General features: G+C 41.9%; 2 protein-coding genes across 3 annotated transcripts in view; one reads left to right on the plus strand and one right to left on the minus strand.

Moving 5' to 3' along the window:
- LOC6633244 (uncharacterized) overlaps positions 1–17,105 on the plus strand; it is a 91,306-nt gene that overhangs the window by 38,597 nt on the left and 35,604 nt on the right. The window lies entirely within an intron of this gene.
- LOC6634434 (uncharacterized) lies at positions 3,639–5,069 on the minus strand. The gene has a single exon (XM_002057870.4). It carries the CDS (start codon positions 4,985–4,987, stop codon positions 4,211–4,213), a length of 777 nt encoding a protein of 258 aa, XP_002057906.3. The 5' UTR covers positions 4,988–5,069; the 3' UTR covers positions 3,639–4,210.

Below are 17,105 nucleotides of genomic sequence, written 5' to 3' on the forward strand. Positions count from 1 at the left end.
TTTGTTGTTTTTATCGCTCAATTCAGAACCCAGAAAGTTAATAATTCTATATCATTTTTATGTGCATGTCCATTCGAATACACACGCACACACAGGCACACCCACACACACACATGGTGAAAAACTTTTGTCACACTCACATAAACAATTTGCTGTCCTCAGAGCAAAAAGTTGCGCAGTCTGCACATAAAATTGTTAAATTGTGCGTTTCGCATCTGAAAATTATTCCATATTATTAGCCTCTGAGCGACCTCCCCCCTCCCGCCCTTGTCACAACAGCAAAAAGCATGAATTGAGATTGAGAAAAGCTTGCAAAAAGTTTTGCAATAATCAAGGCGAGTTCTCGCAGGCTCTGCAGGATCACAAGGTGCAAATGTATTGCCCCTCGAACCGCACGGCAACATTTGCAATTGTCTCCGGCCAAGTGTTTGTTCAAAGCAGGAAGGGGGCGGTTGCAAGGGCTTGTGGGCGTGGTCGGGAACTGTGCACTTGCCCCGTGCTGTCATTTGATTAAGGGCTGTCTCTGTGTTTTGACAGCGACCAAAGTGCAATGCATATAGACACGATTAAGTCAATGTACACTGAGCCAAAAGATAGTGTAAGAAATGGCAAATAGAAAATATACCCAAAAAGGTAAAACCTATCGCCAAACGCATCAAGAAGGTGTCTTTACGTCGAGCGAGAGGTCGCTGGTTCAAATTCAGTAACAATTTTCAATTTTTCGAGACACTCTGTATATACAGAGAAATATCTAAGTAAAAGCAACAACAAATAGATGGAAAATTAATTGGAATTAAAAATAGTAATTAAAACCCCAACCGTAATCAAAATATATGGCAGTATTTAAATATGCACGTCTTTCCTTTATAGAATATAAATTACAACTAAATAGCTGATCGATTTCCAGAGTAGCCGCTTGACTGTAGTTACACGCACTTTTCGCTCAGTGCACGAGCATGAGACTCAAATTGCAATTGACCCCACGCCGTAACCTTAAAACGCGACTTTCCACCTGTGCAGGGGTCACAGGCACTGGCCGACTCTCTGACTGATTGACGCTCTGCCTAACTGACTGACTGACTGACTGAACAAATGGGGGACGCACAATTATGGCTAACACTGTCACGTCATTGCGGTGGCGCTAGCTTAAAAATGCAAACGGCTCGCAATGTCAGGGCTGCACTTCCGCTGGGGTCCATACAAGGACTGATCGGGGATGGTCGGGGCAATGTGGGCCAGTGCGAAGGCTACGTCAATTGTTTAGCTGGGCAACCAAGGCAAGGCAGCCTGTCAGCATTGGCCCCTCGATGACGATAACGATGACGATGACAATGATGCGGCCAAGAAGCCGACGTAGACGACGACGATGCTTGGACATGGGCCCCCAGATACTTGACATGGCTAACGCCTGGCTACAACTTGAGTGCGGATGGAGCGCAGGTTGGTGCCTTACGGGGGCGGGGGGGTTGGTTGTCCAAAATCAATATTGCTTGCTTTAAATTATGAACAATCGAATGAATTGTCGTCGTGCTGTTTTCTTTTTGTGCTATTGTTACTTACGTATTCTGTGAAAAAGTTTGAAAAAATATTTTGACCATTTGTTACCGAACTTTGCACTCAACAGTTTTTTGAATACCCTGCTTGAGCCACTTATAATCACTTGTGTCACGTAACAGGCAACACATGAAAGGAAAACATTTATAAATCCATTAAAAATGTATATAATATACATCAGTTTAATTGGCCGATATGTATAGTGCGGCTTGCCCTAGTGGCTTTTAGTTGTGCCAAATAGATATATGTTAATGCGTACATAACGATCTTTATATAACAGAGTAACACTTAACTGTGATATATCTAATCAGGGCAATATCTGCTTATATGGTATCAGCTCCATCAATAGGAATGCTAGCCAAATGATATTTAGATTCGTGCGTTTGCTGTGAGCTGTTTAAAAGTCAACTTCACGGGGATTGTAGCTCCATATAATACTGTGTTAATAGTCGATCGCAAATAGCAACTTGAACAACTTTGTATACCCTTTTCTATATACATACCCTTTAAAGGGTGCTATCTTTTTTCTTGATTTTCTTGGTTAGAAAATAGAGTTTACACCTGTCATAAACATGTCTGCAAGGGTATTCAATTTTCGAAGCACTCGAAAGAAGTCCTTTTGTTTTGTTGCTTTTCTCTTCAGACTTGGGTCTCAATTTCGAACTCTACGCTAGTAGATCGTTTCTCAACAGGGTTTGTTTTCTTAATACTTGAGCGACTCGACAACTCTGTTTTTCATGCCACGCGCTAACTTAATGGGAAGCGCTTTAATTGTAATCAATTTAATTAGTTTGTTGCGACAAGTTTGAATATTTGAAATTGGCTGCAAGAAAGGAAAGTTCAAGGCGATTGCGAGTTGCATGCTACCAAGTTGCAAGTTAACAAGTTGCAAGTTAACAATAATTTCTGTGTTGCGTCCACTTCAATTTGATGATTTGATTTGATTGCAGCACAAAGCCAACTGAATAATAGTCGAATCATGGGAAGGCAGGCAGCCGGGGTGTGCTAGAGGCGGGGAGAGGAGCAGCTGACCAATGGCAAAAATCAATGCGCATTATGAAATACATACACACACACACACATACATATGCAGAAAGAAAAAAGGCAACAATTTAATACCGACCACACGGCGAATACGCAATATTCACATTTCAATTTATAATTTGTCCAATAATTAATTGAACCAAATTACGAATTTTCGTTAAAGGGCATCCAATTAAAGCGCAACCACAAATAAAACTGACAAAGAAAAAATTCAAATAAATAATTTTAGGGTTGTGGTCGAACAACGAATACCCTACACAAAACTTAACTCAATTTTAGAGAGTATAAAGAAATAAGGTTAAAGGATATTAATGCCAAGAATGAGACGAAAACACTGAAATACAGAGCGAGAGAGAGAGAGTGAGCGAGTGAGAAGGAACGAGTGAGAGAGAGGGAGAGAAAGAGTTGGATGATGGAACGATAGATTGGGAGAGACAAAGTGAGTAAGGGAAAGGGAGCGAGAGGGAGAGTGAGTGAGAATAAGAGAATTGAAAAATATAGTAAGAAATTTAGAAATAGAAGAGTAAAAGAGTGTGGAAGATACAGCATAGAATTGGCATAGAATAACCGAATGGAAAAATATAATAAAAGAGACAGCTAGAAAGGATAAAAATATTAAATGAAGTAATTACGAATAAGATTAACTGAAAGTGATGAAATAAGAAATGTTAAGTTCAAACATTATTTGGTATTAATATTTTTTGTCCTTAAAAATGGGCTGAGTGGGTCGGAGGGAGGGTCGGCTACTGTCTACTTGGGCTACCAAGAATTTGTGAGAAGTTGGCCAAGCGGAAATACGAGTGCAGGCGCTAGGCGACAGTCGACCTTTGACCTGTCGCACAAAATATTAACAATGCGAGCAGCTTCAGCAGCAGCTGCTGATTTTTGTTGCTGTTCTTGTTGCTGTTGTTGTTGTTTTTCATTTGTTTGCTTTGACTAATTAAGAAAGCCCACAAAGTGCCAGACCCAAGAGTATGTCCCCGGGGCGGAACTGGATGTGCCTTTAATTCATTTCAAATTGAAAAGTCCGTTGAAAAATGTATGCTTTCAATATTTAATTTGATTTGTTCATTTAATTAATAAATTCGTCTTAATTAAAATACATTTTTAAAATTTGATTTTATTTTGTGACAAAAAAAAAGTGTTTGCTTAAATTAAATTTTTGTCTTAGGACTAAACACAAAATAAATCGGATATAGATATTTTTTGCTAGGCAATTGGGAATTATTCACAAGGAAAACACTTACAAAGTGCTCTGTGTTGATTGATTGATTTGGTGTATGCAGCTAGGTATTTTGATTGATTGATTGACTGATTTCCAAAAAATTGCTGAGCCGACTAATTGAATGATTGCTTGATTGCTCGAGAAGTATTTACAAAATGTTGCACTCGAGCAACTGATTGACTGCTTGATGAGTTGCAAAAATGTCAAGTCAATCAGTTGACTGCCAGATGGATCGACTGACTGACAACCTGTTGCCAGTAGCCAGCAGTCGACGCACGTGATGTGAGGGCAACTGCGACAACTCCGTACCAAGCGGAGCCCAGTCCAGTTGCCGAGCACGCATCAGCCTCTGATTAGCTCAGCTCAGCTACCACTGCCTGCTCCCACTCACAGATCTGTGCTAATGGTATGCGTCAGATGCTGCTGAAGCGGATAGTTGTCCGCATAGACGGACGCATTCGTATCGATCTTGAAACGCTTGGCCGCACTCTCCATCTCCTCCAGATCGCTGAAGGCGGGAAAGTCAAGGGGACAAAAGTGGCCCGCAATCGCCTCCGGTATGTGGCTGACATTGTGCAGCATGTGGGCGGGCGTGCTCTGTAAATAATTGCGCCACTTGTGATACGAACGTGAGTTCAGCTCAAATGTGGCATCGCGACGCTGGCAAATGGGTGACGAGGTCTTTGGCATAATGCGCTGGGCATGCTGCATCATGTACATCTCCCATTCCAGGTTGCCCACGCCGCGTGACAACTCGCCGCAGCTCCCGCTCCCGCTGCTACTGCTGCTGCTTTGCTGGCTTTGATTGGCCAGCTCCATGTCCTGGGTGCGATACAGCTGATGCTGATGCTGCTGCTGGCTGGGCGTTGAGGAGCCGCTGCTGCATGTATGATAGCCACAGGAGCGCTCCAGTTCGTGTTCCGCCTCCAGTTCGGTTAGCTGCGGCAGCGGCTGTTCGGCAAAGTCATCGCAAATTGGTCGCGTTTGGCTGCGACTCCAAATGCTGCGATTGCGCTGCGGCGTGCTGCATGCACTGCCCAGCCCGCTGCTATTGCTGCCACAACTGTTGCTGCCGCTGCTGCTGCGACTGCGCTTTGAGGCATAGACGCTGCCATTCAAACTGCGATTCGTATCCAACTTTAAATTGCTCGCACAGCAACCCATCTCTGACGTCTGTAATTCAAGTATGTTCTCTATATGATAAATATTTATGGCTCGAGTAGCTCGCGTTGTCTGTTCGCCGCTGCGTTTTTGTCAACTGTTTGGCCTAAACGCCCGGCAGCTGGCTCTTATATAGCCTGGACATTGGCTCGGTTCAGGTAGTTTTTCGCGAATTTCCCGGAATTTGTGTTTGCATTTTTGGCTAACGCGTTTACCTGATCCGCTTTTGGCTAATCCGCCGTTTTATGACGCGGCCCAAAAGCCCGTGCACGTGTGTGTCTGTGTCCTTTTGGCCTTAAATGATGCACACAGCTTACCGTTTACCTGCCCGAGCCGTGCCTTGATTGTCCTTGTCGCACGGATTCCCTTGATGGATTTTCAATTTCAAAATCTATGGATTTTCATAAGACTCGCAAACTGGACAGTTCTGGCTTTTTTCCCCTTGTTTTGGCCATTTTGCCGCGTTTATAGGTAACCCTTTTTTCTTGTACACATTTTATACAGACTGCAATCGAATCTGAGTCCAGGCCAGAAACTGACCTCCAGCTCGATGTCGAATTTCATTTCGATTTCATGTGCGGCGCTGCGACTGCGCCTAACCTTGGCCCATGGCCCGATTGTGGCCCATTGTTGTGCAAACGCCGTTGACGCCGGACAAGTTGTCAGCCAGCCAGCCAGGACAATGGGAGGACATCAGACGGGACAGAGAACAGCTGCGCTTCGATCATGCACAACGGCAATCTTTAGAGGCATTTTATTGACAGTTTCTCGACTCGCATTTCACATGAATTTTTTCTGAATGGAGTTTCGTGCGTCCTGACCAGATTCTATTCTTGGCCAGAAATACTTATGACTGCGCCTCCTGCTGCTGCTGCTGCGGCTGCTCTGCCTGCTCTTCAAGGCTGCCCAATTGAAGTTGAACTCACTTCGGGCAATCAAACTGTATTATCAAGCCCAGTATTACTTCCAATACTATCCAAATCACATTCCACAATATGCCATAGCTTTTTTCATACCTTTATGCCTTTCACTTTAAGTCAGCTCTGATTAAACATGGTTGCAATTAGCTCTAGTTGAAGGGGAAAGTTTGAGTGCTGAAAAACGCAGCCTAGATCTAGTCCATTCAAAATCTAAGGGAAAAGCTCTTTTGTTTCTGACAATAAAATAAATATATAAATATATAATAAATGTAATAATAAATGTAAAGTGGGAAAATAGTTAAAAGAAAGGGTCTAAAAGCTGACACGAAAATCAGTTAGAAACTTCCAGAAGACACAGACAGCTTCAAGCTGAGACCTTGAAGTACACTCAAGAGCAGAGATTGGACTTGGAAAGACTTAATTTGGGAAAGTCTCAACTAAGATCCGGTTGCAGCTTTTGAGCCAAAGAAGCTGTTTTCCCTCTGTTAACTATAAGAGGAATGAGAGGAAAAATAGCAACAATTATGCCCGCTGTTGCGTTAAGATTAGTTTTGCTTAATGCAATTTGAGATCCTTTTGGAGCTGAAAATCAAATCAAAATGTTTTCTCATATTTGGCCGTTTGCTGCTTGGAAAGCTAGAAATGCCCTTTGGAAAAACCTTGGCTCTGGACAATCCAAACGAACTGTGCTCGCCACTCGGCCCGCTTCTCTCTCCCACTTCCACACTCTGCGCACTTTCCCAAAAGATGAGCGCTGGGTAAATAGCCCTGGGAAACACTCGGCCATGGTTGGGATTCGAGATTCTAAACACAGCCAGCCCCGTCTGCTGTGGACGCGTCGGCGGTGAAGGGTTGAGGCGTTACTTTTCCCACACGCTCGCTGATGTTTTGGGTGCAGCCCATTTATTTGGCTGGTGTCAAAAGGTTGCGACTCGACTCAAGTCGACTCTTTGGCCCTTGGCCGTTGCTCATTTGACTATCGGCAGGAAATGTGGATTGTTGCATTTTCACACGCAATCGCAACAGGCCCGCAGTTTTCCGCAGCGGCCAACTGGAATTTCCCCCCGGCCCAGAACAATTTACACAACAATTTTCCCAAATTTATGACCCAACTACAAAGTCGTTTGTGCGGTTGACAATTTTCCAAATCCGAAATGGAATTCAGCTCAGGGTTTTTCTTTCCCTTTAATTTTGCCTAGCCGCTTATCTGAGAATGCGTTAAAGAAAAACCGGATGCCGGACCTCGACCTCGGGCTGCGAGGCATCCAATGCACGTTGTCCAAACAGTTGTGCAGTTGGCACTGCAGTTGCACATTTTCCGACTTTCCAATTTTTCTAATTCTTCAATTTTGTTTGCCTTGCGTGGCCAGCACGTGACTTTCACTCCGGGCATCAAGCGGAAGCGGAAGCAGCTGCCAGCCCAGCATTAAAACTAAAGGCCAGTCCGGAACTTATAGAAAAAAGTTCTCTAGCTGGAAGCTTTCAATTTTGAAGAAGAAGACGCTGGATAATCAAAGCAGAGTTCGCAAAGAACTTCGAGAACCTGAGGGATTGCTTAACTAAGAAAAAAGCAGACGACGAAGCCAGTTCGAGCCTGGAACTCCTATGAACGGAACCAGTTCCAGGGAAAGGAATAACCGAATTAAAAAAAAACTTTTAACCGACCAGTACTCAATTCTACCTCTATCAAATCAGAGCGGCAGTATCCGACTAGGGGATACCCTAAATATTCCTATACTACTACTTATACATTCAATAAGCTACAAGTTGTGCTAACTCAAGCTCTTAAAATCTGAGAGGTCACTGGACCTTAAGCCCATCTATCTGAATCCGACAACTATAAAAGCTACCAAATTTGGAATATGACTTATACTAAACATGTATATTGTTTGGGATGTAGTTGTGAGATTTGATATGATATTTGTTAGAATTTGAAGATCAACTACTTATTTTCATAGATTTAGCCACAGCTAGAGCTAGTTACAGAGTATACGCTAGCCGAGCATGCTCGATTGGTCTGGCTTGGAATATGTCTGCTTCTTTTCTTATAGAAATTATGCACAACTCTTATATACACATTTTCAGCAATTTAGTGGTTCGTGTTTTATTGATTATTCAAGTGTGGTCAGACCCACTTTACAGCCATTTCAATGGGTATTACTGCCTCCCCCCCCTACACACACACACACACACACACACATTTCCGCATTGTCAGCACTTGCAACTGGGCAAAGAGTTAGGGCAGCATCCAATGGACAACCACTTGGCACAGCTGCAATCGAAGTAGTAATCGCAATCGCATTCCAGTCCAGTCCAGTCCAGTTCAGTGCTCCTCTTGGCAATCGCTGTCAATTAGTCTCCCCATCAATTTGGGACTATCCAACTGCAGGAGTTGCCCATGGCGAACCGAAGCACGATTTGTCCGATTTGTTCTCCACTCAGTGTGCAGTTTGCAGCCTTGTAGCAAGCAGAGCATTTGACATGCCATTGACGTGCGCTGATAGGGGCAAGCGGCCAGTTGGCATAGAGATCAAGCCACAAGATACCCTGTAAATGCCTAGACCTACAGTTAACTTTCAAATGCAATGTGTTGCACTTTAATCAAATTCGATTGACAGCAGCAACGAAAACAACACAGTTCGCTACATCCGCTACATCGTTTCTGAAATACCCTGGAAAAATACAAAATGTAAGCACTAGCTGCTTACATACACAAATCGTTTAGGCAAATGGCTAAATAAGTGCATCCGATTTTCAAAGGTAAAAAATAGTTTTAGATACGCCGTAAAAACAAGATTAAAAATCCTACATATACAGATACCCTTTCGAAACACAAATGCACACAGCTGTAGGTATTAATAAACATTCCATTGCACTTTTAAAGCTCAAGCTACGAGTTACCATAGTGTACCCTCTTTGTATGATTAATGCCTGCTGAAAGATACCCTCTAAATTGAGAATTATGTTCGATGTGGTATTTATTTCAGTTGTAATGCGGTCCGCATAGTTAATTTTCTTCCAAAATATCCTGTAAACCGAAATGCATGAGCATTCACCACTTTCATAGTTGGCATCTATTGAGGGATAGCCTGCACAAACTGGGGCTTGCCTAGCTAACGCAGTTATTTTGTGGCTACATCGAACAGTAATTTGCTAGAGGGTATCTTACTTTCCCGCACATTAAAGATACCCTTGTATTTGCTCTGTTAGATCAGTTATACCCGATCCGCCGTAATTGTGCGGGGTAGAATCGAAACACTTGAACTGAAAATCGCAGCCAATGCAAAGAGGGCCACTTGCTTCAGTTGGGAACGTGCCCGAAATGTTGAAATTGTCGAGAATCGTGAATGCCAATGCTAGATTATTCATATGCAACTTTCGTTTTTTCTATTTTCGATTTGCGTTTATCTTTTTGTTGCAAGTTCGATTGTTTTCGATGTAGGGACAAGGACGAAGACATCATTGAGCAGGTTACCGAAGGGGACTTGAGATAGCAGATAGAATCGAAGGGCAGGCACATCTGGACGCGGTTTTGTTTGTGTTTATTTTTTTCGCTCCGGCTTTTTAGCGCGCACTTCCTGATAATGAAAAAAAAGAACCCACGAAGCAAAATACTATAAAACCTTTCTGACGGATATCTGCAAATGTTTGCCTGTTTATATGCATAGTTGTGTTGTTTATGAAACGCATTTGCGGGCCAGCCCTTGGCCCACGGGCCACATACTTGCGGCCGTTTGGGCCATAAAAGCAATCGCTTAGCCCTGGCTCAGGCCAGGTAGTCGTTGCTCTGCGCTGCTGTAATGCCATCCTGCTGTCCGGTGTGTCCTTTCGCTGCGTTCACTTGTTGATCCGGCGGGCCATTCCGCCGGCTCGCTGTCAAGTTGGCGGCCAATCGATGCGTCGGGGCGCTCGCCTTTTGGCGGTATTTCCGTTTGGTATTTCCGCTTGGCCGCGTGGAATTGCCACAGCAAATCGCGTCCACATGTGCCGCATAAGCTGCTCGTTAGCATATGCCGCGAGGCGGCATCTATTTAAACGTTAATTTGTCCATTTGCCTTGGAATCGGTCACTCTAAGCACTTGCTCTGGCACAGCACGGCACGGCACAGCTTGTGGCATTCGCATCGGAGACAAGTGTGGCATGCGGCCAGCGCTCGGGAATTGCCAGCAAGGTTTTCTAGGCTCTATGCCAGGTGGCAGGCGTCAGCCGTACTCGAAGTACAGTTGTGCTTGCCACTAAAATGAAATTTCTACAGCAACAGCAACAACTTTAATTAGACAGCTGAACCCCCCCGTGACGTGGCTGTCGCAGCTGCATTTAGCCGCCAGCCCATTAATATGTGTGTCTAAATGCGCCTCGCGGATAGGCAACACTTTTCTTGATGGGGTGGGCTGTGAGTGGGGTAGCCCTGCTGTCTTAGCTTAGCTGCACTGCATTGTAGAGTATTTCGCGGCGAATCACTCGAAATAGAAATGCACAACTCGACACTACACTGAAAAATATAAAAAAAGTTTTATTATTTAATCAGTGCTTACGTAACACTTAAAAGCAAACACACATGAGGTGTGTAAAAATCGCGTAACCCACGCACAACATGGTGTCAAAATAAAGGATGCTGGTTCAAATCTCATGTTTATGTATAAATGAATGTTAATACGGTTTAGTTCATTGCTTGAAAATATAAACAAATTGGATGTATGTAGCTCAATCCATCTGCTATTCTAAAGAAAGCTGTCGTAGAAGTATATTTTTGTATGTTTTCTTTCAGATATCCCAGTCAAATCCACTTTTTATGTGCTCATTAACAAATCTTTATATTCATTATTATTTCTTTGTAAAATCAGTTATAATAATAAACGAGTCCACAGCTGAGATAAGCTCGAACCCGTTTTTATATATGTTAGTAATTGCCTTTGTTGAGGAGAGAAAAACTTCATAATATTTAAAGATTTCAAAATGCATCTAATAAATATGCCTACAGCCATGTTGGCATTTGTGCAGAGATATGTTATTAAATCAAAAATTTTTCTAAAATCTTAAGTTATTATGGATCTCGTTTGGGAATAGGCCAAAACAAAAACTGTCTATTACAGCAGCAGACATTCCAGGGTATTTCCAGGCTAGGCTTGACGTGGTTAAATGGAAACACCGTCTTTTTTCATGTTTCTTGTTGTAATTTGTTGTTTTTCCCCCACACGGTTCTAGCTTTTGCATGTGTCATGTTGAGTTAACAACACATGTGTGTACATGTGTGTGTGCGTGTGTGTGCATGCGTGTGTGTATGGGTGTGTGTGTCATTTGTTTGCTTGATTTACAAAGCAACTGTCTGCCATCGAAGCTGGCCAACGAGTGTGTGTGTGTGTGTGTATTGCAATACATAGAAAATCAATATTATTTCCCACTTTTATATTAAACCCCACGTGTGTGCGTGCGTGTGTGTGTGTGTGTGTGTGTGTGTGTGTGTGTGTGTGTGTGTGTGTGTGTGTGTGTGTGTGTGTGTGTGTGTGTGTGTGTGTGTGTGTGTGTGTGTGTGTGTTGCTCTTGTTGTAATTTCTTTATGAATTATTAAACGGCAATGGATTCTCGCTTTGTCTGTCCTCTCGAGTACATTTACTCATAATTGAAACGACAATCTTTGCCGATACTTTGGTATCGATACTCGCTAATTAAAAGGGGCGTGGGCCAGGGGTGTGTGGGGGATGCGTGCCTCGATTGGGGTTAAGTTTTCATGCACGTGTGCAAATTACCAGGATTTCTTAAGCTTCAGTCACAACGCGTTTGTCATTTAAAAAGCCAAGAACTTAATTGTTCTCTGCGATACCCCGTAGCCTTCGACGAGGGGTATATTTGGTTTGAATAAGATTTAATATCATCATTATCATTTAATAATTCATTACGAAATCATCAAAAAGGTTGAATTTACGAACGAATCGGTTTTTTGTCTTCATTTTTTTTAACAAAAAGGTATAACATTTTAAAATCAGACATTATTTACCCGAGATATTAAAAAAAAATCATCGAAAAAGTTTCGATTTTCGCACCGACCTCGATTTTGAAAAAAAAAAAAATGTGATGTAACCCCTTGCCATTTTGTCGATTTGGGTCGAAATTTTGGATTCCCATCAATAGAACTTATCCTTACGAGTCAAAGATGGTATAAAATTGCAAAATCGGACATTATTTGACGGAAATATTCCCAAAAATCATCAAAAAGGTTGAATTTACGAACGAATCGGTTTTTTGTCTACAACATTTTTTTTTAACAAAAAGTGATAACAAGAATTTTGGATTTCCTTTTTTTGATGCCAATCGATAGAACTTATCCTTACGAGTCAAAGATGGTATAAAATTCCAAAATCGGACATAATTTGACGGAAATATTCCAAACAATCATCAAAAAGGTTGAATTTACGAACGAATAGGTTTTTTGCCAACAACATTTTTCAACCCATCGATGATTCATTTGTTTGAATGCCAATTGATGGTAGGGATCCGTACGCATTCAAAAAGGTATAACATTTTAAAATCAGACATTATTCACCCGAGATATTAAAAAAAATCATCGAACAAGTTTCGATTTCCGCACCGACCTCGATTTGAAAAAAAAAGTGATTTCTTTATTTATTTATTTATTTATTTATTAATGGTCGACAAAACGAGTGTCTTCCTCATTATTCAATAGATTGTACAATAGAATTATATGCTAAAAGCCTAGTTAAAGGATACAATTTTCTAAATAGCAACACCGACCGATGGAGGTGTTTTATTTGCCAGTCCGGCCAGCTGTGCCCCTTTTCACAGCTAATTTTGTCAGTGACACTGTTAGAGCCTACATCTAAGCAGAAGGTTGTAAGTGGGAAAAAAGTGATCTCAACTAAAATTAAAAATAATCTTAATTTGCTATATTAATAAAGAAAATACAATAAATAGGAAAAAAGAAAGTAAGAAGATTGTTAATAAAGTAAAGCAATGTAAGTTAAATAAAGAGAGTTAAGTAGGTAGGACAAAGAGAAAAGTAATGGGAAATCACCCGGTGGGGGAAAATTTTTCAGCCTGTCCGGCAAGCTATGTCGGATGATGATGATTTGGAAGGTCATATCTCCGCGCGGAGCTATTACCCAAGATATTATGTCGTTTTGGAACGTCATATCTTCGCGCCGAGATATTACCCTAAATATTAAAAAAAAAATATATTATGTCGTTTTGGAACGTCATATCTTCGCGCGAAACTATTACCCGAGATATTATGTCGTTTTGGAACGTCATATCTCCGCGCGGAGCTATTACCCGAGATATTATGTCGTTTTGGAACGTCATATCTTCGCGCCGAGCTATTACCCTAAATATTAAAAAAGATATTATGTCGTTTTGGAATGTCATATCTTCGCGCGGATCTATTACCCGAGATATTATGTCGTTTTGGAACGTCATATCTCCGCGCGGAGCTATTAACCGAGATATTATGTCGTTTTGGAACGTCATATCTTCGCGCCGAGCTATTACCCTAAATATTAAAAAAGATATTATGTCGTTTTGGAACGTCATATCTTCGCGCGGAGCTATTACCCTAGATATTATGTCGTTTTGTAACGTCATATCTCCGCGCGGAGCTATTAACCGAGATATTATGTCGTTTTGGAACGTCATATCTTCGCGCTGAGCTATTACCCTAAATATTAAAAAAGATATTATGTCTTTTTGGAACGTCATATCTTCAAGCGGAGCTATTACCCTCAATATTAAAAAAGATATTATGTCGTTTTGGAACGTCATATCTCCGCGCGGAGCTATTACCCGAGATATTATGTCGTTTTGGAACGTCATATCTTCGCGCGGAGCTATTACCCTAAATATTAAAAAAGATATTATGTCGCTTTGGAGCGTCATATCTTCGCGACGAGCTATTACCCTAAATATTAAAAAAGATATTATGTCGTTTTGGAACGTCATATCTCCGCGCGGAGCTATTAACCGAGATATTATGTCGTTTTGGAACGTCATATCTTCGCGCTGAGCTATTACCCTAAATATTAAAAAAGATATTATGTCGTTTTGAAACGTCATATCTCCGCGCGGAGCTATTAACCGAGATATTATGTCGTTTCGGAACGTCATATCTTCGCGCGGAGCTATTACCCAAGATATTATGTCGTTTTGAAACGTCATATCTCTGCGCGGAGCTATTACCCGAGATATTATGTCGTTTTGAAACGTCATATATCCGCGCAGAGCTATTAACCGAGATATTATGTCGTTTCGGAACGTCATATCTTCGCGCGGAGCTATTACCCGAGATATTATGTCGTTTTAAAACGTCATATCTCCGCGCGGAGCTATTAACCGAGATATTATGTCGTTTTGGAACGTCATATCTTCACGGGGAGCTATTAACCGAGATATTATGTCGTTTTGAAACGTCATATCTCCGCGCGGAGCTATTACCCGAGATATTATGTCGTTTTGAAACGTCATATCTCCGCGCGGAGCTATTACCCTAAATATTAAAAAAGATATTATGTCGTTTTGAAACGTCATATCTTCGCGCGGAGCTATTACCCTAAATATTAAAAAAGATATTATGTCGTTTTGGAACGTCATATCTTCGCGCGGAGCTATTACCCGAGATATTATGTCGTTTTGAAACGTCATATCTCCGCGCGGAGCTATTAACCGAAATATTATGTCGTTTCGGAACGTCATATCTTAGCGCGGAGCTATTAACCGAGATATTATGTCGTTTTGGAACGTCATATCTCCGCGCGGAGCTATTACCCGAGATATTATGTCGTTTTGGAACGTCATATCTTCGCGCCGAGCTATTACCCTAAATATTAAAAAAGATATTATGTCGTTTTGAAACGTCATATCTCCGCGCGGAGCTATTAACCGAGATATTATGTCGTTTCGGAACGTCATATCTTCGCGCGGAGCTATTACCCAAGATATTATGTCGTTTTGAAACGTCATATCTCTGCGCGGAGCTATTACCCGAGATATTATGTCGTTTTGAAACGTCATATATCCGCGCAGAGCTATTAACCGAGATATTATGTCGTTTTGGAACGTCATATCTTCACGGGGAGCTATTAACCGAGATATTATGTCGTTTTGAAACGTCATATCTCCGCGCGGAGCTATTACCCGAGATATTATGTCGTTTTGAAACGTCATATCTCCGCGCGGAGCTATTACCCTAAATATTAAAAAAGATATTATGTCGTTTTGAAACGTCATATCTTCGCGCGGAGCTATTACCCTAAATATTAAAAAAGATATTATGTCGTTTTGGAACGTCATATCTTCGCGCGGAGCTATTACCAGAGATATTATGTCGTTTTGAAACGTCATATCTCCGCGCGGAGCTATTAACCGAGATATTATGTCGTTTCGGAACGTCATATCTTAGCGCGGAGCTATTAACCGAGATATTATGTCGTTTTGGAACGTCATATCTCCGCGCGGAGCTATTAACCGAGATATTATGTCGTTTTGGAACGTCATATCTTCGCGCGGAGCTATTACCCGAGATATTATGTCGTTTTGAAACGTCATATCTCCGCGCGGAGCTATTAACCGAGATATTATGTCGTTTTGAAACGTCATATCTTCGCGCGGAGCTATTACCCGAGATATTATGTCGTTTTGAAACATCATATCTCCGCGCGGAGCTATTAACCGAGATATTATGTCGTTTTGAAACGTCATATCTCCACGTGAAGCTATTAACCGAGATATTACGTCGTTTCGGAACGTCATATCTTCGCGGGGAGCTATTACCATAAATATTAAAAAAGATAATATGTCGCTTTGGAGCGTCATATCTTCGCGACGAGCTATTACCCTAAATATTAAAAAAGATATTATGTCGTTTCGGAACATCATATCTCCGCGCGAAGCTATTAACCGAGATATTATGTCGTTTTGGAACGTCATATCTTCGCGCGGAGCTATTACCCGAGATATTATGTCGTTTCGGAACGTCATATCTTCGCGCGGAGCTATTACCCGAGATATTATGTCGTTTTGAAACGTCATATCTCCGCGCGGAGCTATTAACCGAGATATTATGTCGTTTTGAAACGTCATATCTTCGCGGGGAGCTATTACCCGAGATATTATGTCGTTTTGAAACGTCATATCTCCGCGCGGAGCTATTTCCCGAGATATTATGTCGTTTTGGAACGTCATATCTTCGCGCCGAGCTATTACCCTAAATATTAAAAAAGATATTATGTCGTTTTGAAACGTCATATCTCCGCGCGGAGCTATTTACCGAGATATTATGTCGTTTTGGAACGTCATATTTTCGCGCAGAGCTATTACCCGAGATATTATGTCGTTTTGAAACGTCATATCTCCGCGCGGAGCTATTAACCGAGATATTATGTCGTTTTGAAACGTCATATCTCCGCGCGGAGCTATTAACCGAGATATTATGTCGTTTTGAAACGTCATATCTCCGCGCGGAGCTATTACCCGAGATGTTATGTCGTTTTGAAACGTCATATCTCCGCGCGGAGCTATTAACCGAGATATTATGTCGTTTTGAAACGTCATATCTCCGCGCGGAGCTATTAACCGAGATATTATGTTGTTTTGAAACGTCATATCTCCGCGCGGAGCTATTAACCGAGATATTATGTCGGTTTGAAACGTCATATCTCCGCGCGGAGCTATTAACCGAGATATTATGTCGTTTTGGAACGTCATATCTCCGCGCGGAGCTATTACCCGAGATATTATGTCGTTTTGAAGCGTCATATCTTCGCGCGGAGCTATTAACCGAGATATTATGTCGTTTTGGAACGTCATATCTTCGCGCGGAGCTATTACCCGAGATATTATGTCGTTTTGAAACGTCATATCTCCGCGCAGAGCTATTAACCGAGATATTATGTCGTTTTGAAACGTCATATCTCCGCGCGGAGCTATTAACCGAGATATTATGTCGTTTTGAAACGTCATATCTCCGCGCGGAGCTATTAACCGAGATATTATGTCGTTTTGAAACGTCATATCTCCGCGCGGAGCTATTACCCGAGATATTATGTCCTTTTGAAACGTCATATCTCCGCGCGGAGCTATTATCCGAGATATTATGTCGTTTTGAAACGTCATATCTCCGCGCGGAGCTATTAACCGAGATATTATGTCGTTTTGGAACGTCATATCTTCGCGCGGAGCTATTACCCGAGATATTA

This window comes from Drosophila virilis, chromosome X (genome assembly GCF_030788295.1).
Source record: "Drosophila virilis strain 15010-1051.87 chromosome X, Dvir_AGI_RSII-ME, whole genome shotgun sequence".
Lineage (NCBI taxonomy): Eukaryota > Metazoa > Arthropoda > Insecta > Diptera > Drosophilidae > Drosophila > Drosophila virilis.